Source organism: Alnus glutinosa, chromosome 12, assembly GCF_958979055.1.
Source record: "Alnus glutinosa chromosome 12, dhAlnGlut1.1, whole genome shotgun sequence".
NCBI classification, from domain to species: domain Eukaryota; kingdom Viridiplantae; phylum Streptophyta; class Magnoliopsida; order Fagales; family Betulaceae; genus Alnus; species Alnus glutinosa.
Window position 1 is genome coordinate 21,195,871 of NC_084897.1, and position 23,112 is coordinate 21,218,982.

Here is a 23,112-nt window from a genome sequence, read left to right on the forward strand (position 1 = left end):
GCGCTGACGTGGTATTTGACGGAATCTGTTAAAAATTTTAATAGAATTTGACGTCAGGGATCGATTTGTAATTATTGCATACCACAAGGACCTCACATGCACTTTTTAAACCATAGGGAATGAAAAATAAATATGGCATACCACAAGGACCAACGGTGCAATTATCCCTAAAATCGTGATACATGTCTTGTGTGCCACATATGGGAAATATTAACTCAGCATATCTTATGGCATGTCACTATATTACTGGTGATACTTTTGGTATTTTATACCACACTAAATGCTGAAAATAATAAAATATTACCTAAACTTAAAAACTTTGTAGGATTTAGTGGCCTTTAATAAAAATAAAAAATAAAAAACTAAACAAACGGAATTGAAAAGGTGGCATTTTTTGTTTTAGTTTTTTACGTTTTTATTTTGTTTGTTTGTTTTAAGAAAATAGGGGTATTTTAGGAACACTGATAGAAAAGTGACATTTTTTACACAAAATGGTAATTTGATGTATTAAACTATCAACCAGTTACTTTTTAGCTAGGGCTTTATTGAAAATGACTAATAATTGAAGGACCTTTTTTAGATTTTTCCATAGTGACAAAATTTGAACATAAAAAGTTTATTAGTAATTTGACATCTCAAAATGTTAGAAGAATAATTTTAAAATAATCTTTTAGTATTTAATATAATAATTTATTATATTAATAATTTTCTTTTCTTTTCTTTTCTTTTTTTTAAAAAAAAATGTCTCATTTTAACATTTTACCTTAAATCTCAATTTACCCCTGATTTTACACCTATTTTCATTATTATTATTTTTGAAAACTTCACTTAATCCATTAAATTTTCATCACTTTTGTAATCTCCCCTCAAAATAAAAATAAAAAATAAAAAAACTCTCAATTTTGAGTATCGAACTTATAAGTTTTTGCAATGTCTTCCCTCTATTAGAATTTTTCATCAAATTCTAACCGAGGCCTTTGAAATTATCAAAATACCCTCAATTTTATTTTATTATTTTTTTTATAAGTTTTAATTAAGAGTAAATTTGAACTTGGTGAAACGTTCATAGGTATAAAGATCATTTCATCTATTTTGCGGTTTGATTTAAGCTCAAATTAACCTTAATGGATGAACGATATTACAAAAAATTGAAAGATAGATGTAATAAATTGAGAGTTTTGAAGTTTGAAACTAAGGTAATTAGAAATGTCATTAAAGTTTAGGGTTTAAGTGATTTTATTTTGTTTCATTTTTAAAAAAGAAGAAGCTCAAATGGCAAGACTTCCAACGCTTGCTACGTGTATCCCAACCATTTGTTGTGCAGAAGTGAATCATTACTTTCACTTTCAGTCTTTCGACCCAGCCCCAAGCACTAGCTCGCCGGATTAGGATTCCCTCAAATTTTTTAAATATTTGAAGTTTTCACATTGTTAAATTCTAGCCATGTTTTATATCTAACGGTTCACGATATACCAAATGTTCACATGAAATAAATGTAATCAACAAAAAGTGATGATATCAATAAATGCTTGAACATTTATTTCATGTGGACAATTGGCACATTGTGAACCGTTAGTTGTAAAGTATGGCGTGCCTCGGTCAAACTATTTTCGAGAGAGAGAGAGAGAGAGAGAGGGAGAGGCGAATTTTGTATGATCTCTGCAGAAAGATTTTTTAGCTCTGCGTAGAGGATTTCTGAGCTTGACCGAATCACGTTCGAATGAGAAATTTTTTTGCTCGTTCTCCTATTCTTTGTAGTTTGTATCCTTCCTCTCTTTCAATTATGGACCTTCATTTTCTAGACGAAAGAAAGAAGGAAAGAGAGGGACCACAACTAGCTTGTTTTGGTTTTAATAACAGAGCTCTTCTTACTCCCTCCAGTTTCAATTCTTGGCAACATCCAGATAAGTATATGTAGATTAAATTTAATAATTTGGTTTAACATCTCTTTCATTGTATAAAATCTAATCATTTGCAGCTCTGATCGATCCATCTGCATGTTGAATTTGCTGAAGAAGGAAGATATTTTGGAGCAGACTCATATGCCACTTTCGGTAACAAAGTCTTAGTCAAGCATCTTCAACATCAGCTGCGCAGGATTTTCTGAGCAATGCCTTTCTTGTGATATTAGTTTTGGTAATCCATTTTCTTTCTTTTTTAAAAAAAAAAGAAAGAAAGAAAGATGATTTTTAGGCTATAAATATATATGCATCTCTTTTCAAACCTTTTTCACGAACTTACTACCATTAATTCCCCTGCAATTTTTCCATGGATAGCTATTCTGAGAGTGTGCTTTAGGATGAAGGTTTAGAAACTACCAATGAATTTCGTTGGAGCACTGTGAGGACTCTAGTCTCTAAGGCGAAAGTTTTTGGTGATTTGAAAGGGCTCCAAAGTCATACGAAAGATTGCCATGCAGACTGCCACGTGCCCTGTCCAGATTGTGGCAATAGTTTCGAAGATGAGAACAGCATGCAACAACATGCACTAGAACTCATGGCACTCAAAGTGAGTCCCTTTTGTTTATTTTATGTTTAGTTTTATATTAATTGATATTTGTTTATGTTTATGCAGACGTCGATCTGAGGCACTGGAAAGCGAAAAACAAGCACGGTTCCAAAAAAGTAGTTCATTGAAAACTATGTTGGTGTCGTTTATATATTGTTAGCCTTGTGTAATATGTGACTATGTGTGTCGTTTTTAATCATCTTTGTGCAATGTATATGCCGTTTCTATTCAACCTTACTAATATGTGAGTCGTTTCGATCTATTAAATTAAGCCTTGTGTGTAGTATTAATACATGTGTTTGGTTTATGTCTTGTTTACCACATATTCATCATTTTGTTTTTCTATTAAGCACTTTTTGCTTGTAGTTAATTGTTTTAATATCTAATATATATACGATGACATTAAACGATCATACCACACACAAAGCTTTATTCTTGAGTAATTTACTACACTAAGCCGTAATACTCCAACTCTTCAATTAAGCATAATAAACAAGAATATAAAAAAGAAAAAAGAAAAAAGAGAAGATTAAACCCTTCAAGCCAGCCCAAATTTTCATCAAATTTGGTGATTTTCTCATTGATACGCTAAAATGCATGTTCATCATAATGCTACACAAGCAATCGTATTAGAAATTCTAAAGCTCAAAAATCACAATTTGAACACAAAGATCTGAACCAAAATGCAAAGGGATGGCGTTTTCCGTCATTTCAACAACTTAACCATCCTTGTTGATCTTAGGAAATACATTTTTATTTCCTTATGCAGCTGGATTAGGAATAACCCAAATTGGTGCAGGCGATACCAACAAAGAATCACTTATTACATATTCTGGAATTGACTCAATTCTTCTATTTTCCAAGTTATACGTAACATTGTCATAACCACCTACAATTCCATCTATGTGGCCTTCAGTGTAGGCATCCGAAAAGTAAATACAATTATGTTTCCAACCAGTAGGAAGATTTTGAGATGAGATGGACAAGGAGTTATTCTTTCCAATAAAGAAGGCATCGTCTCCTATGCTTGTTACCACGGTCCACTTCAACTGTGTTTGATCTAGCTTGAAGACTACAAAGTGAGCCGTTTTATAATAATCTCTTCCTTCGAGATCACCAACTATTGGTTTCCATTTGAATTTTATATTAGCAAATGCAAGTTCACCAGATGTCATTCGCACCAACCAACACGCATTTGGGACACATCGTGGAGGGGGCGGCGCAATTCTCATCATCTTTGGCAGAGAAGTAGCGTCACTAATCCAAACTTCTCTACGATCAGTTAAAACATAAAATTTTCCTTCAAGACATCTTCACCAAATCGTGGAACCTTTAACTTGGTCCATTTCTTATCTCCACTTGTGCAAAAGGCCAATTCTTCAAACTCACCGTAAATGGCCAAGGCCGTGAATTCATTAGAAGTAGGATTCGTCGACAAGACAACCTTACGAACAAAAACTTTTCGAAAGTAAGCCACACCTCTCGCATGTGTTTTCTGATTATGAAGATATGATCTTTTTCCAGAAATCAAATATTCTTTATTAGGTACATTAGGATCAAACCTCAAAACATCTAGAAAGGTGTCTAGAGGTGGTAGCTGAATTTGAGCCCTGGTGAACGGATTAATTAGACACAACTCCGGATACCCATCAACGGCGAGTATCCAACCATACAACGATCCTTGCAACAACATTCCCTTTACTTCCGGAATGTCAAAGTTATACATCTTATTTTCTAATGGGTTAAGGAAACTGAAACGTGTTTTACTCACATTGTCGTGTGGGAGCATTAGCCACGGGACTTGACTGAGCTGGTGGTTTGGCGTATTTGGTAGCATGGATTTCAATGACTTACAAGTTGACCGCAATCGGACATAATCAACATAGTTTATCAATCGCTTTCCAACCTCATTTATCAAATCCTTTGGTAGCTTTGACAGTCTACCTTTAAGTTGGCTTTCTTCTGCATTATGGAAGGAACAAAACTTAATTAGAATATTAATTAGAAGATAATTAATGACTATATATATATTGTCGATCTACAAAACTGGTAAGATAAATCTAATGATTTTTGGGCTTTTTGAGCCTCTGACAAAACTTATACATGCAACATAGGCTCGGCCCAAGATATGCCTACGTTTAAGAAGTCTATATATTTTAAGTGTTTAATTAATAAAAGATATTTTATATTATAAATTTATACCAAAGTGCTTAACAATATTATATTTTTAATTTCGTACGTCTAGCATGTTTGGGGAGACGAATCATGCTTCCAATTTCCTAGTAAATACTAAATAGTTATTCCTTCAATAAATATTTGCTTTCTCTATTATGAAAAAGTTCATGTTCTTCTTCAAATGCATGTGTGATATGAGAATCAAACTGTAGAAGAGAAATTAAATGACATATTGATATTGAAAACTTATGAATGTTATTAGTCGTTCTGATACCTAAATTCTTAAAGTACACAGTAAAAAATATGGATGAGCCTCTCGCATGAATGTTATTTGAACCTATGTATATATAATCTCTATGATTCGTAGTACGTACTTTTTACATCTTACTACTAAATCAAGATAGTGGTGCAAATCCAATCCTTGGAATATTTAAATATTTAAATAAAGTGTCTATAGAAAGAAGTGAAAAATTATTTTTAAAATTAGACATTACTTCTAGAAACAAAAGGGAAACACCAATCAAACAATAAATCTCTTAAATTTCTAATTTGAATTAATATATATGTGTGAATTTGTGAAGCGCGCGGTTCATAAAATGGCTTCAAAGGTTCACAAGAACCCAATCAATAATTAAGGATCAATCGACCAGACCACATCGTACTATAAAACTAATAAAAGGCTAAATGTTGGAAGAAAGAGAGAGAAAAAAAAAAAAAGTGAACATAAAAATAAATAAATAACTAAAGAGGCATATATTTCACATTCAAGCATGATAACGTACGGTATATAATTAATTGAGAAATAAAATAATGAAGTCCAGTACTAATAAGAAAGACGTCGCACCTTTGGGTGTAAGCTCTGTTAATCTTCTTTTTTGGAGTTTTCGTTGCAGAAGAGAGTCGTCAGCAACAAAAACACGTGGGGCCTCGTCGTCGTTGAACTCCATTGATGCAGAAAAAGAAACTAGTGTTTACAAACAAATACACGATCGAATTAAGAAGCAACTCTCCTATGAAAGGTTAATATATGCAAGAAAAGACACAAGGAAAAGAGAAAGTCATGAACGCGAGGGTGCATAGCTAGCCTTTATATATATATATATAGGCCAGGGTGTAGAACCGTAGAAGCTAGGTGAATTAATCACTTAGTTTGTTATTTACCAAGTGTATATTTGGTACGTATATGTATGCATACATAAAATGCTTATTAAGCTAAGCATAGCCTCATAACGCACTTAGGTATTTTATAATACATAGATAGGCGTATTAATTATTTAGTTACATTACCAAATGGATTCGAAACCTATTATGCATCTCTAATACCTTACTAATTTATAGTTGTTGTCTTAAGGTTATTTGGAGAATTTACCATTTTAAAGCATTCCCATTTAATACTTTACTCTTTATCAAACCTATGGGCATAGATAGGTTCTAGAATTTATTTTAGCTATCTTCTATTTATTCATTTGTTATGCATATTACTTACAACCCCAACCTAATACAATTTCATAGTCAACGCACCTATAACACTATAATGAGGAATTCAACCAGTAGTTAACAACCTATCCCAAATTAATTCAACTTTATCAATCTCTAAAATATCCAACATCATAAGCATATCATGGAGAGCATATTAGTCCTCATTAACCAACTACACATCAAAACCCATACTAAATATCAATTCCACTATATTCCTACAAATACTTTGGAATCTTCCTTTTCATATTAAAATCAACCCTCTATTAGTCATAAAACCAATATCCAATTAACAATCCATTCTAGCATATTGAACACCGAACTAACACTACCGAAATTCCTACATCAACATGCTAATCAATCAATCCACCAATCCAACTCCCAATCGGTTCCAAAGAAAGCACCTCATTTACAACAATCCTCAACAATAATTAGCCCCTACATTTCGATATCACAATAAAGTTACAAATCAATGGGTATTGGTAAATCCAACACATAGAGTCGATCTCTTCAACAAACAACTCAATATCAATTACCATCTATATCAACAAATCACAATTTATCTTCCAAATTCCATATACCTCATAACCCAATTTTCACCAAAGCCCAATATCAACTTCATAATCAACATACCCATACAACCATAATAAGGAATCCAACCTTAAATCATAACTCATACCCACGTGCCTAAAATCAACATTTAGCAATAAATCAAACTCGATAGAAATCAATTCTACATCGACTCATTCGGCCAAACCACAAGAGAACCCAAATTCAAATATCAGTCCAACAACATAGCAAAAGCCCCAAATCAAACCCTAAATTAATTCAACCCATCAAACTTAGGGTTTCTTACCTACTCTTCAACAACCCTAAAATTGAAGTTTTAGACCAATAATAAATCAACCCAAAACTTAAATATCATGTAAGAATTTATTGCAAATAAAGACCTCATGCCAATTCCAATAATTTCATTACATTCCCAAAATTAACCTAACTTTGAAGAATATTAGGGTTTCGAAATTACCTTGGAATAATTGGTAAATTGAACCCTTTGATGTTGATAATCGCTACTCTAGGCTTGTAGATGATGGAATTTCACTTGGAAGCAAAACCCATGATCCAAGTTCAAGCTTCACGTGAAAATAGATAGAGAAAGGTGAGAAATTCCAGAATTTTAACTCACCAAATCAGCCCCAATGCTCTCTAATACGTGCTGTTTTGGCTAATCTAAAGTGTGCAATTCATGCTCAAACCTTAACCCATGTGAAAGAGAATGAGAGAGCAAGAGGGTTTGAGAAATTACCTATTATTTTCAGCCCTTGAAACCCTTCCTCTTTGTCTTCCACACGAGCTCAACCCATTCTCATGCTAATCCGAGCTTGTGTGAAGAAGAGATGAGAGTTGAGAGGGGTTGGAGCTCACGGTTTGGTGGGGAGGAAGAAAGACCAAGAGCTGCTGTGTTTTAGGGAGAAAAAAGAGTAAAAATCTGATTTGGGAGAGGGGAGAATCGTGAGCCAAGTTTCGAAAATGCCCCCAACTTAAGTGAAAGATATGGGCATTTGTGGGCTTTAGTGGAAGCTTGTGATTTGGGCTTCAAAAATATCACTTATATTTTCTTTTCTTGTGTCAGCACTTACAAACCCATATAATAAAATAAAACACTTGTTTTATTTTACCACACTAAATAGACTTATTTTTATTTAATTCTAAAAATTTATTAATAATATTCTACATTTATCTCTTCCCTTTTCTTAATTAAATTCACAAGTGTAATTCTACGACACTAATGAGGCTTACTATATATATATATATATATATATATAGGCCAGGGTGTAGAACCGTAGGTGTGTTTTAAGAAAAGGTATATGTCGGTCGTGATTAATTCCTATAACCCATAGGAATCCTGTCCACTATACATAGGGTTTACTTTCCTTGCACGGATTCGTATCAACAAAACATCAAAGCTGTCTGTCGGTTACCACTAAATTTTTAAGATGATAATTTTCACTAATTCGCTGAGGTTTCCTTCGTATTAATTAGTTGTGGGCGCTTTAGGTAGTCTTTAATTAGGTTCTTCTATTCGGATCAGGATCATTTATAATTATTCAGTCTAATTTTTATTTGGTCAGGTAAATTCTATAAGTGGTCTCTCACAATCACCTATTCAATTTTTTTCAAATTCAGACAAATAATTGTAGATGATCCTAACCGTTTCTATTCACACTCTCCTTTGTTTCTTGGGATTTTACTTTTAAGGAATATTTTACTTTTTCTATGCCAAAGTCAAAGTCTATTTTAATCGGAGAGGTAGTAGTAAATATTTTTTAAATATTAAATTCTACTCAGATTTTATCTTCTTTTTTTTTAATTTTGTCTCAAATTTTTTAAACCATCAAAACATAATTTCAAAAACTAAATTCTCTCGGTATTCGTAATTTTTTCAAAAAATCGCACACCTAAATGGGCCATAAGTAGCACCAATTCACAAATTAGCTAATTAAGTATTATTTTTAACTTTTATTTCTAAACACCTCATAATTAAGTGTCAAGCGCTTAATTAGGATAACAATTAGGGATGTGGCATAATGCGACACCTATATATTCCTTCGAACTAATGCATACGCCCTCATTATTTAAGAAAAAGTCGTCCGCATATTTTTTAAAATTTACACTTAATTTGCAATGTTTTTTCAGACTAAAGATTGCATTAAATTCACTCCTAAGCACCCAACAAGCTACCCCTAATGCCTACTCCAGTTTACCTTCTCCATGATCTTGACCTGACAATCAATTTCATAAAAAACGAAAAACACAAGGAGTACTGTTTTATGAAGAACTCAAACAATGATTTTGGAAAGAACAAAGAGAATATATGGAAATGGCTAAAGCAGTTGGCAACATGCCAACACCTGAGAAAGTGGAAGAGTTGTAATTGATAGAACACTGCAAGAACCAATCTTGTTCATGCCACAAAGTCTTGTCCGTTTCTCAGACCTAAAAGCCTAGAACCAAATTAAAATACAAACTTAAAATGAAAGGGGCAGTAAATTATTAGCTTAAATAAGACTAAATGTAATCCACTAGATCAAACCAAACACAAACATCTGAGATGAGTGTCATCAATTTGATTTGAGTACGTTCCGCATTTTCAGCCTTCTCTAACTTATAAGCTCTAGTCATTATATCAATGGTTTTAATTGATGATCGAGGACGAGTTTTTGGCAAATCCCAATTCCTCAATCTTGTTCTTGGAGTTGGAAGCAAATCCTGATCAAAATTAAGGGACTGACTAAAGAGATTTCTGAAGATAGGTATGGACGTGTGGCATCCGGATGGGTGTCTGCTAGATAGGTATGGACGTAGAGCTGTCTATGATGCTGAGCTCAGTTGGTGCTAAATTGTCAACTATTATACGCAATGGAGAATGGTATTGGCCTTATGCGAGGTCGGATAGGATTGTGGAGTTGCAGAGTAAACTCCCGGAAGTGGAGATTGGTGATATTATGATCAGCCTGTATGGAATTGCCAAAAAGGGAAGTATTTACATATGCTAAGAAACTTGGGATGCACTAAGAACGAAGGCGCCTCCAATGAATTGGTGGAAAATGGTGTGGAACCCGGTGGCTATACCTCGATATTCCTTCCTTCTGTAGCTTGTATTCAGAGATGCTTTGATTACTAAGGAAAGGATGTGTGGATGGGGCTTTCTGGGGGATTGTTTATTGCTCTTTTCGCCGGGGGAGGATTGAGAAGAGAGCATCTCTTCTTCCAATGTGGCTTCGGCAATCGCATACGGAAGGAATTGATTGCTCTCTGCTTGGTGAGGCAATCGAGATACTCTTGGGAGGATCGATATTGAAAAATGGAGCATGAAGGAATTAAGGACAGATTGCCTAAAAAATCAGATTGTGCATTTTGTTTAATTTTATGTTAAACAACTATTTATCCCAAAAGCTTAATTTTATAAGAATTGAATAATTTAATTATATAATTTATATTCTAACATAAATGATCGTCTTTACGTGCGGCGGAATCGCCATTAGTTTATGTATTTCCCACAATATCCTTGATGGGGCAGCATTGAGCTGTACGTGTGCCCAAACTTTGTCTCGACTTCTCTCTTCCCCACAAGTGATAATGTATGGTTTCATGCCTTAGGTATAGCCACCCTCAAGGCCCAAGCAACCAGCTTGTGTGTGAAACACCCCACGCGCTTGGAGGTGGTGTCAGCTTTCATATGGAAGCATGCAATGGCCGCGTCTAGAGAAAACTATGGTTTTCACTTTTCAAAAGCTCGGCCTCTTAATTTGTTAACCCATTGGGTGAATCTGCGCAAAAGAATGGCATTGTCGTTGTCGGAGTATTCTATTGGAAATCTCTTTTGGATAGGGGCTGCTCAGTGCATGGACAAGGATGATCTGCAGGTAGCAAGGTTTACATGGCTTGGTGGGGTGCAATATCAAGAATTTAATCATGATCATAAGAGAATATAATTAATTGAGAAAGAAAACCCAAAAAGAAAAGAAAAAAGAAAAAAGAAAGAAAGAGAAAGACGTCACACCTTTGAATTAATTGTGGTGTTTCAATGATCTGGAGCAGAGGATAGGTCCGCATGGAGGACTGATGAAGAGTTTGCAAGAGAGATGCTGGCTGGAGTAAACCCTATCAACATTCGTCGTCTTGAAGTAATCTTAAACTTCTATTTTTTTCTATTTGAAGAAACAGAACCTTTAATTAAGGACAAGCCAGTCGAAGCAGTCTGGTCTGCTGATCCTCAAGCAAAGAGAATTGTGGCAGTCCGGCGGATCATTGCCTAGGCATGGCACAAAATTTTCGCAACTTTTCCCACAAAAATTTAACTTATTTATGAGTAAGGCTATTTAGTAAACTATTGTATGACTAACATATAATTGTTTTATGGTTTTAAGGGCTGATTTTCACTGAATTATTTTATTTAGTATACCCTGTCATACAATTGGATAACGTGGCAGTAAAAATCAGGCATTCGATCATAGTTTTTTTTTTACAAGCCTTAATCCAATAATTGACTTTTACTAACACACCATTCAATTATACAAGAGTCTACTAAATAACATTACTATGTCATCTCAATTATATGATTGTCATATAACTGTCTACTAATAGTAATTCTAAATACTTATTTCTCATTTCACTTTTTTGTCATTAAGATGATGTGGTAGTGTCCACTAGTCCTTACTTTTTTTTTTCTTTTCTTTTTTTAATAAATATTGATTTAAAAATTGATAAACACCGTCACTTTTAGCTCAATAGCCTAAAAGTGAAATTGAATATGAGTACATAGTATAACTCAAAAAAATAAAAAATAAAAATTGTTGAGTGGGCAATGTATTGGGCTTCAAAGCAATTGGAAGCGACCGGCCCAAATGAAGTCAATCAGTAGATCACTTATTTTGTCGTCAGAAAGGACGGCGTAATAACTCCCTGCAACCCTCTTGTCAATGTCGGATGTCCTCCATCGGCAGACACAACCATTTGTAAGCGACGGTTCATCCGCACCGACTGCACGGCGCAATAACTACCTGCAATCCCCTGTGATTCTTAAGTGGCCGTTTCTCTATCAGTTTTGCGCTGTTTAGAAAAGTCTTGCACTTCTTTCCCGGGTAGATAGATGCCTTGGTCTAAAGACATGACACAAATTAAGAATCCTGTGTCCGTACTTGTTTATGTAGCTTATCTACCATTCTCATTGACTATGCAATCAATGTCATTTTCAGTTCTGCTCCACACATCTTTCTATATTAAATGATTTACACAGACCCGCCTCCCTGTCACCTTTGTATTGCTCATCAGAAAAAAAAAATAATAATAAAAAAAAGAACATAAAAAAAAACAGAGAGACCCAAAGGATAGAATTCTATACATTTCTAAAGTTAAGATTTTGTTTTGTTGCATCTAATAAAGATGTGAAACTACAAAAATTAATGAAAGAAAAATAAAAATTATATGAAAAAATCAATGAACACTTGAACGGTGAATATTAATCTGTTTTTTAGACAAATATTGCATCCAACTTATACAATAAGTTTTGTAAAAGGGAATACAACAATTCTGTGCTTTCTGTCTGAATGTAGTGTGCAGATTGCAAATTCTGAACATTACTTTGAATAAGAAATTCTGTAACAGCAAAAAAAAAAAAAAAGATAATAAAATATGTAGGAAAAAAATATATTTTATAAATTACAGAAGCAGTTTATTACAGTTTCTTCTGACTGTTGAAAAAGCAGTTAAAAAATATAGTTTTTGATGGTTGGAAAAACAATTAAATATTAAAAAAAAATATGACTATTAGAATAGCAGTTGTACACATCAGAAAAATACATGTAAATAATAAGCTTGTGTGCGACGATGCACAAGTGCGAAGTGCGTATAAAGCATCAAAGCGTCACCCGTGTGACGGCCAATACTTCACACTTGGTGACACAACCAATCTAGTATAAGAGCAAAATAAATTAATGCTTATAAAGCACACAAAAAACTCATAATATTTCAATATGGGATAAAAAATAATAGAGAAAAGGTTAAAGTAATTTAAATTTGAGAAAATTAAACTTAAATTTTCATGAAATAATTTTCACCGTAGGTAATATGTAATGAATTAAGTCCTTCCCCAAAAAAGTTAATTTCATAACCCCTTGGTGTCATTGCTGTTGTTGACCAGATGGCCAGTTTTTGATGCAGGCATCCAAGAATCTTCAAACGTATAATGTGGGTTGTTTTCTTCTTGGAAAACTGATGTTTACCAAATAACAGGATAAATATATAAATATAAATAACTAGGCCCTGTAAAAGATATTAATTGATTTTTTTTTTTTTTTTTTGACATTTCCACACAAGAGGGGATGAAGATTCGAACTAGTGACCTCCGCTTTGCGCCTTACCTGTTATAAGTACATTATTCTACTTTTACAAGATAAGATCTGCACGTTTTCTCAACTTCTTCTATCATTATCCTCTGAATTTGATTCCTTCTTCTTATCTTAATTGGATGGCTGCTGCTGTATTTGAATTTCTCTTAACTTGATCGCAATGGTTGACTTTAGACATGTCTCTTACATTCCTCCTCAAACTTAACCTTAGGCACCGATAGAGTCATAGATTCATTATTCTATGACCAAACTAAAAATATGATAAATGCAGTTAAAAATTGAAATTAAGTATTTTTCATCTCAAAAATTGTATTTACCAAAGTTCATAAATATGTGCAAAAAAATTGATTTTTGTCTTTTTTAGTTTTTTTTTTTTTTTTTATAAAAATGAACAGAAGGGTAGAGTGTGCAAAAAAATCATTTTTTTAAATATATATATATATATAGAAAGAGTGACAAAAAACGTAGGCCAATTGATCTTTGCTCGATAGGAACCGAATGTTAAGTGATTTTCTTGGCACCATATCTTGAATGAAATGAAAGTCAATTTTTATATGTTATCCAGCATGAAACATTAGATTGGAACATAGGTATGTAGCACTGATATTATCATACCACAAGATAGGAGGCTTAGAAGGTAGTAAGCCAAGTTTAGATAACAAGGAGTTAATCCAAGTAATCTATGGTGCAGTATTGACAATAGCTTTTGTATTAGAACATGTTATTATGGCCTGTTTTTGGAAGCTTCAAGAAATTAAAATCTTTATGAAAAAAAATTTAGTCCCGTCCTTGACTATGTACATGGTGCATCGTTATTTAAATTTTTTAAATAACGTGGTAACATATTCACCATGTGATATCTGTAAAATCTAATATGAACCATTGAAATAAATCCACTCTATTTCTGATGAAGACCGAAATGAAAGTTGAGTATTATTGTTTCATTTTTCCACAAGGGCTGAGTAGATAGCGTGCCCACATCCACATGAGATGACATTCCGAATGTAAATAAGTGGGAATTGGGAAATTAAGAACATTAGTACCAGGCATTAACATTATTTTTTCCTTTCTCTTTTAACTATTTGGTTGTCTTTATAATATTATAATTTATGGTAGGTGCAGCATTATCAATGTATCATGACTTTGAGCTTCTAGGAGTCTCCCCTCAACTAATTAAAACAATGGGCGTATATATGGTTTTGGGGTTCAAGCAAGAGACCTTGCATTTTCGTGTTAAGTTGGCCTAATTGGATATTTGGATTGAAAAGGAGGCCTCAGTTAAAAGTTAAACTAGGTTTTTTAATCTGAAAATTCAAGAAATTAGCCATCTTTTTTTTCTTTTTCTTTTTCTTTTTATTTTAAGTTTTGGTAATATTTTTGAATGAAAATTGGTAAAGCAGATAAAATTTGTCAATTTGGGCCAAGTGAATCGTGTTTGTAATTGACAACCATTCATTTTAATTTGGGTTAGGCTTCATTAACATAAGTCGCCTTCACCACTATGAACATATATGAGAGCATCCAAATCCCACTGAATTTCCTTTTATTATAAGGGAAATTATTGATTTAGTTTATGGGGTTAGTTGTACTAAATTGATTCTTGTAGTATCAAAATTCAAAAGTATCTTCAAGGTGCTTATAGAGTAAGTTATTTGTCCAAAATGGCCTTTATCTCCAACTGATTGATATAAACCATTTGATACAAATATAGATTCATGTTACAGCCAACTGTCGATTGACATGTGGCATAGCTAATAACTTGGTCTATTATAATTAAAATTATATTTTTACCCATAATAAATAAAAAGACTTTAAAAAAAAATTTAAATAAAAGGGTCAAGCTGATCGCCCTTCATTTGTCGAGAGGGCATCCTTCACCATACAAAGTGCAACGTACCTTCACAAGGCAACCGACTGCCCTTCACTTGGTGAGTGACAACCCCTCCTTGTTATTTAAGTTTTGCTTTTTATTTTATGGGTAAATCTATAATTTTATAGAGTAATGATTCAACACCACCCAAACATACAACTTTTCACCACCTTACTTATGTGGCAAGGTGGTCCCTCACCTTAATTTATTTTTAAAAAATAAAAATACTCAAAAAGTAGTGGAGGATCACCTTATCACATAGACAATGTGGTAAAAAATAATATCTTTAGGTGGTAATGAATCATTACTCAATTTTATAATAGACTGATTCGTTAGTGATGTAACGTGTCAATCATCGATTGGTTATGGCATGATCTATATGTGCATTTAAAGGTTTCTTTCAAATAGCTAATAGTTGGAATCATTTTGGACAAATTGCTCCCTCTAAGAATCTTAAGATACTTTTATACCCCGATTATCAATTTGATACAACTACAAACCTCATGAACTAAACAAGTAATTTTCTTTTTTCTAATTGATGAGGGGAAAAAGGGTTACAAAAATAAATGTTTCGCTCTTAATCCGAATGAAAAAAAAAGAAAAAAAGAAGAAGATTGAAAAACCCATTAGAAATACTTTCATACAAAAATAAAAAGTAACCCGCTTAACTAAAACATGTGCTCTAAAATAATTTTTTTCTTCTCATAAACACAATGCGTATGGCATACCCCAATGGCCCAATGATCTCATCCTAGAAGAATGTTTCAAAAACCCAAGGTGTGAGCTATGTGAGTCAATGCCAATCAATATTATACACGTTGTAGCCAAGTGGGAAAGCCCAAGCTTCAAGGTTCTAATTTTCAAATTTACCAATTATTTATTTTTTGGGCACATATTCTATGTTACTAATGACTTTGTCTTCCCAAATTTGATTCTGGTCCTGGACCAGTTGCAAGTCGGACAGGTCACTAAAAGCCAACGGGAACCTACCTTGCTATCTTCAAAAATTCCCTAATAAAATTTTCCAGACACGCTTTGAAAAGAGTGCATCGATCTCAGTCAACCCCCTAATGCTGGTGACAGATTTGGCTTAACTTAATTGCCGTAAAAAAGACTACAACAACATTTATGCGGTAATTTTTTTAAGGGCTTAGATTGAGTTTCAAGTGTTATAAGAGAAAGATAGAGAAATTAAGAGTCTCTTTTAAGTTTGCAAATTTTTTGAAAAAATGCCATTTTTAAAAATGTAATTAAGTGTTTGACAAAATTGCAGTTTGACTTTTAAAATTGTGGGTTTTCAAAAAAATACCCCCTTACCTGCAATTTGAAAATGCAGATTTTTTGCGTTTTCAAATTACAATTCTAAATAATTCATTTTTTGCGATTTAATTTAAAATCGCACTTTTTATCTACAAAATCGTAATGCTAATTGCATCCTAAAATTTAATTTGGATCCTTAAAAAACATAACTATAAAATAAGTACTGTAGTTTTTTTTACAGCACCTAAGCTAAATCCGTTGGTGACAAGATAGTAAAAAGACTAACTGATGGCCAAACCAAACAGACTGAGAGAGATCTTCAGTAATTTAACTGTTCGAATTATTAGCAATTCGGATAGTAAATATAAGAGAGTTAATACGTACGGAGTCTACTTATTCAAGTAAATTTTGAGTTGTATGGTCACTTGTTTGGACAGCTAGGCTTATAAAGATTATTACATTTATTATCCTAACAACAAATTGAAGGGAATTGGAACAACAAATTGACTAACCAGTCTAAGAAAAGCCATGGAAATGTCGAGTGTGAACAAGTGAGCTTCTTAGTACTTGAATTAGTCAATGCCATATTGCATCTTCTTATAGCGTTCCTATTAGTCTATACCATATTGCATATTCATGATCTCTATATATAAGTACAGCCAGCTTTGCTCTCTCCCATTGATCCTCTCACACCAACTTCCTCAAAGCTTCCCTATATTCCTTTGCTTTACCTCTTGAATAAGCAAGAGATGTTTCAGCCCGCAGATCTGAGCCTGTCTCCTCTGAAGTCGCTGGCAGGAACTTCCTCTGGAGTTGGGCCAATCTTGACCGTCAAAGACATCATCAATGGTCGAGATCGCGTTACATCAGTCGTCCACAGTAGACCCATGATTGCTTTAACGAGAACTCGGCCACGGATTATCACTTCAATGGCCGAAATGGGCAAACCTCGACGAGGAGTTCCGGCCGCCAAAGGAGCCAGCTCCTGGCAAAACATCACCGCGGGAACCGACAATAAGACGACCAAGATCAAAGGGACTGTCGTGCTGATGAAGAAGAATGTTTTGGACTTCAATGACCTTCATGCATCGGTTCTTGATCGTGTGCATGAGTTGTTGGGCAGAAGGGTGTCTCTCCAGCTCATCGGTGCTGATAATTGTGACCCCGGTGAGTTTTTTTTTTGGGTACTTTTTCTTCATTCTTTACTGGTTTCTATTACTTGATCACCATGGCAATGATAGCCATGGTGGAAGTAAATGTACATATACTTATAATGCTGGTTAATTTAAACAAATTAATGGTGGCTTGTAGGCCTAAATTCGGCATAAAAAATTAGCCTTTTTCTTCTTCTTGAATTGCTACAGAAACATAAAATAATAGGCCCCATGAAACACCCAAAATTAGTTGTTGTAGGGAATGAGCCTGTGCTGTGCCAGCAAATTGTCACAGCCAGTGGAATAGACCTTTTTTTATTATTATTTTTTTCTTGGATGGGAATGAATGACTGATGGAGTTCACGAGTTTGAAATGAGACAAAAGCAGCCAGGGGGGGCTTTACTCTCAACAAAGAGTCAATGGCTAAAACTCCCAGTCAATGGGCTATTTCTCATGGCCTTTAGAATTTATCTATAGTTTTTTTGTTTTTTTCTTTTCTTTTCTTTTCTTATATATATTGACGATATTTAATTCTCGGCCTACCTAATCAACTTCTCGTGGTAAGCCAGCATCGTCTAACCCAGAGGCGTATGAAGACCAAAGAAGAGAAAAATGAACCATTTACGTTTAGAATAAGACTCAAGGACAGTGACACTGACATGGACCTACCATGGCATGCATGATGCGGTGGCGTTTTCTTTAAGGCTGTCAATTTTTGACATGATTTATGAATTTTACGTGAATTTAACACGAAATTAGTAAGATATGATTAATGAATTTGATTTGTTTCATTAAATGGGTCAAGTTGACAATTTTTTACAGAACTTGCAAACTAGGCACGAACCCAACATGAAATTAAGGTTGAAGGGTCTGACTCGTTTAATTAAATAAGTCGTGTTATAATTGAGGGGTCTAAAAGCAAGATGAATTATGAAAAAATGTGTGAATTTAATCGTTTAATATAGTAACCCATCTAATAATAAATGGGTTTCAATAGATGATGATTTATAACTAATTTTAAATTTGATTTGTTTCTTAGAAAATGGGCTGCAAGCAAAACTTGGAGAGCCAGCACATTTGGAAGATTGGATCACCACAATCACCCCATTAACGGCAGGCGAGTCTGCATTCAAGGTTACCTTCGATTGGGACCATAAAATAGGCGTTCCGGGGGCATTTACAATAAGAAACAATCATCACAGTGAGTTCTACCTTAAGAGTGTCACACTTGAAGATGTTCCAGGACATGGTCGGATCCACTTCATTTGCAACTCATGGGTTTACCCTGCTGATAAATACAAGAAAGATCGCATTTTCTTCACCAACAAGGTAATTTCTTATTGCTCGAAGTTATCAAAAATGGAAAAACCAGAAAGAAAATTTAGTTGATATGATATAGATTTCTGCAGACATATCTTCCAAGTGAAACGCCAATGCCGCTACGCAAGTACAGAAGAGAAGAACTAGTGAACTTGAGAGGAGATGGGAAGGGAGAGCTCCAAGAATGGGACAGAGTCTATGACTATGCTTACTACAATGATTTGGGAAATCCTAGTAAGGGTCGAGAATATGAACGCCCAGTTCTTGGAGGGTCTAGAAAATACCCTTATCCTCGCAGGGGAAGAACTGGCCGACCACCAACAAAGCAAGGTCAGACATTTAGATAGTGAAAATCAGTCTTTAATTTTTTAATTTTTTTTTTTACAATTTTTACTGTCATATCATTAAATTGTATAGAAGTCGTATAATAGTCTACTAAATAGTATTACCCTTAGCAGAAACATATCACATATACAAACATATCACATATACAATATCTTGGAAGAGTGACGTGCTTTAAGTAGCTTTTCTTTTTTTGCCATATCAGCCACTTAAAACACATCATGTCAACCGGTGTGAAATTAGTACGAAAAGTAGCATTGCTCATCTCGGAAATAGTCAGCTTTTGTTATTCTCTCTCCTTTGTGTGTATGTGTAAGAAAAATGCTATAGAATATAATCATTTCAAAGTTATCAACAATCATGAATAATTTGGGAATCAACCAAATTAACATATTATTAATGATGAATCAGATTTTAATGTGTTATTTCAACTCATTGATAAGAGTAAGAGCATAAGGTTTTAATCCATAAGATTTTTTGTTAATATCTCAACAGATCCTAACACTGAGAGCAAGCTGAACCTTCTTAAGATCATAAGCGTTTATGTCCCAAGAGATGAAAGATTTGATCAGTTGAAGATGTCAGACGTCCTTGCTTATGCAGTGAAAATCATAGCTCAATTCCTCAAGCCTGAGCTAGAAGCTCCATTTAACATCACCCCTAATGAGTTTGACAGCATAGAAGATGTACTCAAGCTCTATGAAGGAGGAATCGAGCTGCCCAAGGGATTACTTGAGACTATTAGGGAAAACATCCCTATAGAGACGCTCAAGGAAATATTCCGAACCGATAGTAAAGGACTCCTTAAATTCCCAGTGCCTCAAGTGATTAAAGGTAATGTATATATTTGTAACTTGTATAGCAATTAACATTGAAGATCTTGAGATGTTTTTTCTTTGTCTACTATTTTCTTCTTACTTAAATTTTATTCTTGTGATGGTTTGGAGCAGAGGATAGGTATGCTTGGAGGACAGATGAAGAATTTACAAGAGAAATGCTGGCTGGAGTAAACCCTGTCATCATTCGTTGTCTCCAGGTAAACTTAAGTTTTCATTATAAACTGCTGCAATTCTTTGAAAAGAAAAAAGAAAATATATTTAAATTGGAAAATGTTTTGAAATCCTTATTTTGGATGTGAAAGTTCAGCTAACATAACCCTTTCTAATTTACCTGCAGGAATTCCCTCCATTGAGCAAGCTAGACAGTAAAGCATATGGTGATCAAACAAGTACAATAACCAAAGAGCACATAGAAAAGTACTTAAATGGGGTCACCATAGATGAGGTAATGTTACTAAATTTTTTCACAATAGCCGGCAGTTATTCTGCAGTTAATAAACCATGTTAACACAAATCAAACTGGTTTAATAGGCAATCAAGAACAACAAGCTATTCATAGTAGATCACCATGATGCACTCATGCCATACCTGAGGAGGATAAACCAGACTTCCACAAAGATTTATGCCAGCAGAACACTCCTTTTCTTGAAAGAGGATGGGACTTTGAAGCCATTGGCGATTGAGTTAAGCTTGCCGCACCCTAAGGGAGACCAATTTGGAGCCATGAGCAAAGTATACACCCCAGCTGAAGAAGGTGTCGAAAGTTGCATTTGGCAGCTGGCTAAAGGTTATGTTGCTGTAAATGACTCTGGCTATCATCAGCTCATCAGCCACTGGTATGATTTTGTCAAAGAAAGCTTAGAAAATAAATTCAGTCTATATTTTATGATGGGTTTTTGAATAACTTTTGTACCGATCACAGGTTACATACCCATGCAGCGATTGAGCCATTTGTGATAGCAACCAATAGGCAGTTGAGCGTGCTTCACCCAATTCATAAGCTTTTGCATCCTCACTTCCGTGACACCATGAATATAAATGCATTGGCCCGGCAGATCCTCATAAATGCTTGTGGTGCCCTGGAGTGGACAGTATTTCCAGGAAAGTACTCCATGGAGATGTCATCGCTAGCTTATAAGAACTGGGTTTTTCCGGAGGAAGCACTCCCTGCTGATCTCATCAAGAGGTAAATCTTATTGGTTTATTATTATTGGAAATATTAACTCATAGAACAGAAATGCATTGTCAAATTGAAGCCACCATTCTAAATTATGCAATATACTGCATAATGTTTACAAAAGGGTGAGCAAATAAGGAATTAGGATTTTGGTAAATATTGCTGAAATTATCTAAACTAAAATGAAAAACTGAAGTGATACATCGTCATTATCGGTTAAATCACTACTTATCCCAAAATTTTAAGCTAATAGGATAAGTAAGACCCAAAACATAGAATTTTTAATTGAAATGAGAGGTGAATGACGGAGATGAGGTTTGAATTTATGATTTTTGCTCTAATACCATGTTAAATTACCACTTATTTCAAAAGCTTAAATTGATAGAAATGATGAATTTAATCATTTAATTAATATTCTAACGTGATCATATCTCAATGACATGCTACTCTTTTGATCTATTCAGAGGAATGGCAGTTAAGGATGCAAATTCTCCACACGGTGTCCGCCTACTGATAGAGGATTACCCTTATGCTGTTGATGGGCTAGAAATCTGGTCAGCTATAAAAGAATGGGTGGAAGACTACTGCACCTTCTATTACAAGACCGACGACATGGTCGAAAATGACTCCGAACTGCAGTCATGGTGGAAGGAACTCAGAGAAGAGGGTCATGGTGACAAGAAAGACGAGCCCTGGTGGCCTAAAATGCAGACTCGTGAAGAGCTGATAGAAACATGCACTACCATCATATGGATTGCTTCAGCCTTCCATGCAGCTATTAACTTTGGACAGTACCCTTTTGGAGGGTATCCTCTAAACCGGCCAGCGATGAGCCTTCAGTTCATGCCTGAAGAAGGCACTTCTGACTATGAAGAGCTTAAGACTAACCCTGATAAAGCTTTATTGAAAAGATTTACTTCCCAAATTTTAACCATTCTTGGCATTTCCCTTATAGAAGTCTTGTCAATGCACTCATCTGATGAGATCTATCTCGGGAAAAGAGACTTTCCTAATCAGTGGACCTCAGACACAAAACCCTTGGAAGCCTTTAAGAGATTTGCAAAGAAGCTGACAGAAATTGAGGATAGAATAACAAGGAGGAACAAGGATGAGAACCTAAAGAACCGTGTTGGTCCTGTCAAGATGCCATACACTCTGCTCTATCCTTCCAGCAAAGAAGGACTAACTGGCCAAGGCATTCCCAACAGCATCTCAATCTAAAGCTTTTTTGTGTACTAGATTGCTCTGCAGTGTCTTAGCAGCAGATTTCTTAATTCAGTATCTTTTAGCTTATTCTTCATTTGTAAGAAGAAACATATTATGTTTCTTCATAGCATTTGCAATAAAACGAAAGTAGCTCGTCTTTCTTCATAGCATGTGTAGATGAATGAAGTATGAGAGAGTAACATGCCTCCATTGTTTGAGGATAAGCTTTCCATTTCCTGCTATGTATCTCCGGTGGATGCCTTTAGTGCAGAAAATAACACTGTTTTGTGTGTAGAGGAAACTCGTACCTCAATCTTAAAATTTCACTGATTGACATAATGAAGTTTAATTGGCAAACTCCAGTACAAGCTTCCTAAATGTCCACAAAAAAATGTCCCAGCCCATTATAAGCCTAAAAAACTAAATGACTATGTCAGTCTACACAAAATGACACATGAAATTTTTATAGATTCGGTTTGAGGAAAGTTTCTCTAACTCACAATTTAGAAGAAAACTCTGTTTATTTTTGGTAGGCGAGCATCATATTCTACGCTATCTTTTTCTATTCTTCTTACATCCAAACCAGTCTTTTAGAAGTTTTTACCACCATTAACTGTCAACATTTTCATAAAAATGCTAAATTAAAAACAGATAGACCAAATTTACAATACCCGGGACTTGGAATGATTAAAATGTATATGAGATTTCCTTTTAATCTTACAAAATTTGACCATTTTGATTAGCAAAAAAATGCAATAAAAACAACTAGCAATAAATAAATAAATAAAAATAAAAGAGAGAAAAAAAGCAACAAGAGTGATTACTCATTTAGCTTATATATACACTTCTTCATAAGATATTGAAAAAAAAAAA

General features: G+C 34.3%; 2 protein-coding genes across 3 annotated transcripts; one reads left to right on the forward strand and one right to left on the reverse strand.

Annotated features, from left to right (window-relative positions):
- Positions 1-3,037: 3,037 nt before the first annotated feature.
- Positions 3,038-7,672, reverse strand: LOC133852008 (putative F-box protein At5g55150). 2 transcript variants are annotated; one of them, XM_062288660.1, is made up of 4 exons: positions 7,466-7,672; positions 7,187-7,292; positions 5,528-5,647; positions 3,038-4,470 (listed from the first exon to the last, which is right to left on the reverse strand). In XM_062288660.1, the coding sequence occupies exons 3-4, from the start codon at positions 5,628-5,630 to the stop codon at positions 3,791-3,793; spliced, it is 783 nt and encodes a 260-aa protein (XP_062144644.1). In that variant the 5' UTR covers positions 5,631-5,647; positions 7,187-7,292; positions 7,466-7,672; the 3' UTR covers positions 3,038-3,790. The 2 variants fall into 2 exon arrangements, with proteins under 2 accessions (XP_062144644.1, XP_062144645.1); XM_062288661.1 differs by lacking the exon at positions 7,187-7,292.
- A 9,138-nt stretch (positions 7,673-16,810) lies between these two features.
- On the forward strand, positions 16,811-22,582 carry LOC133851177 (probable linoleate 9S-lipoxygenase 5). The gene is made up of 9 exons (XM_062287498.1): positions 16,811-17,367; positions 18,395-18,684; positions 18,765-19,005; positions 19,513-19,851; positions 19,968-20,053; positions 20,194-20,301; positions 20,388-20,692; positions 20,779-21,042; positions 21,498-22,582. Exons 1-9 carry the CDS (start codon positions 16,950-16,952, stop codon positions 22,252-22,254), a joined length of 2,808 nt encoding a protein of 935 aa, XP_062143482.1. The 5' UTR covers positions 16,811-16,949; the 3' UTR covers positions 22,255-22,582.
- The last annotated feature ends 530 nt before the right edge of the window (positions 22,583-23,112 follow it).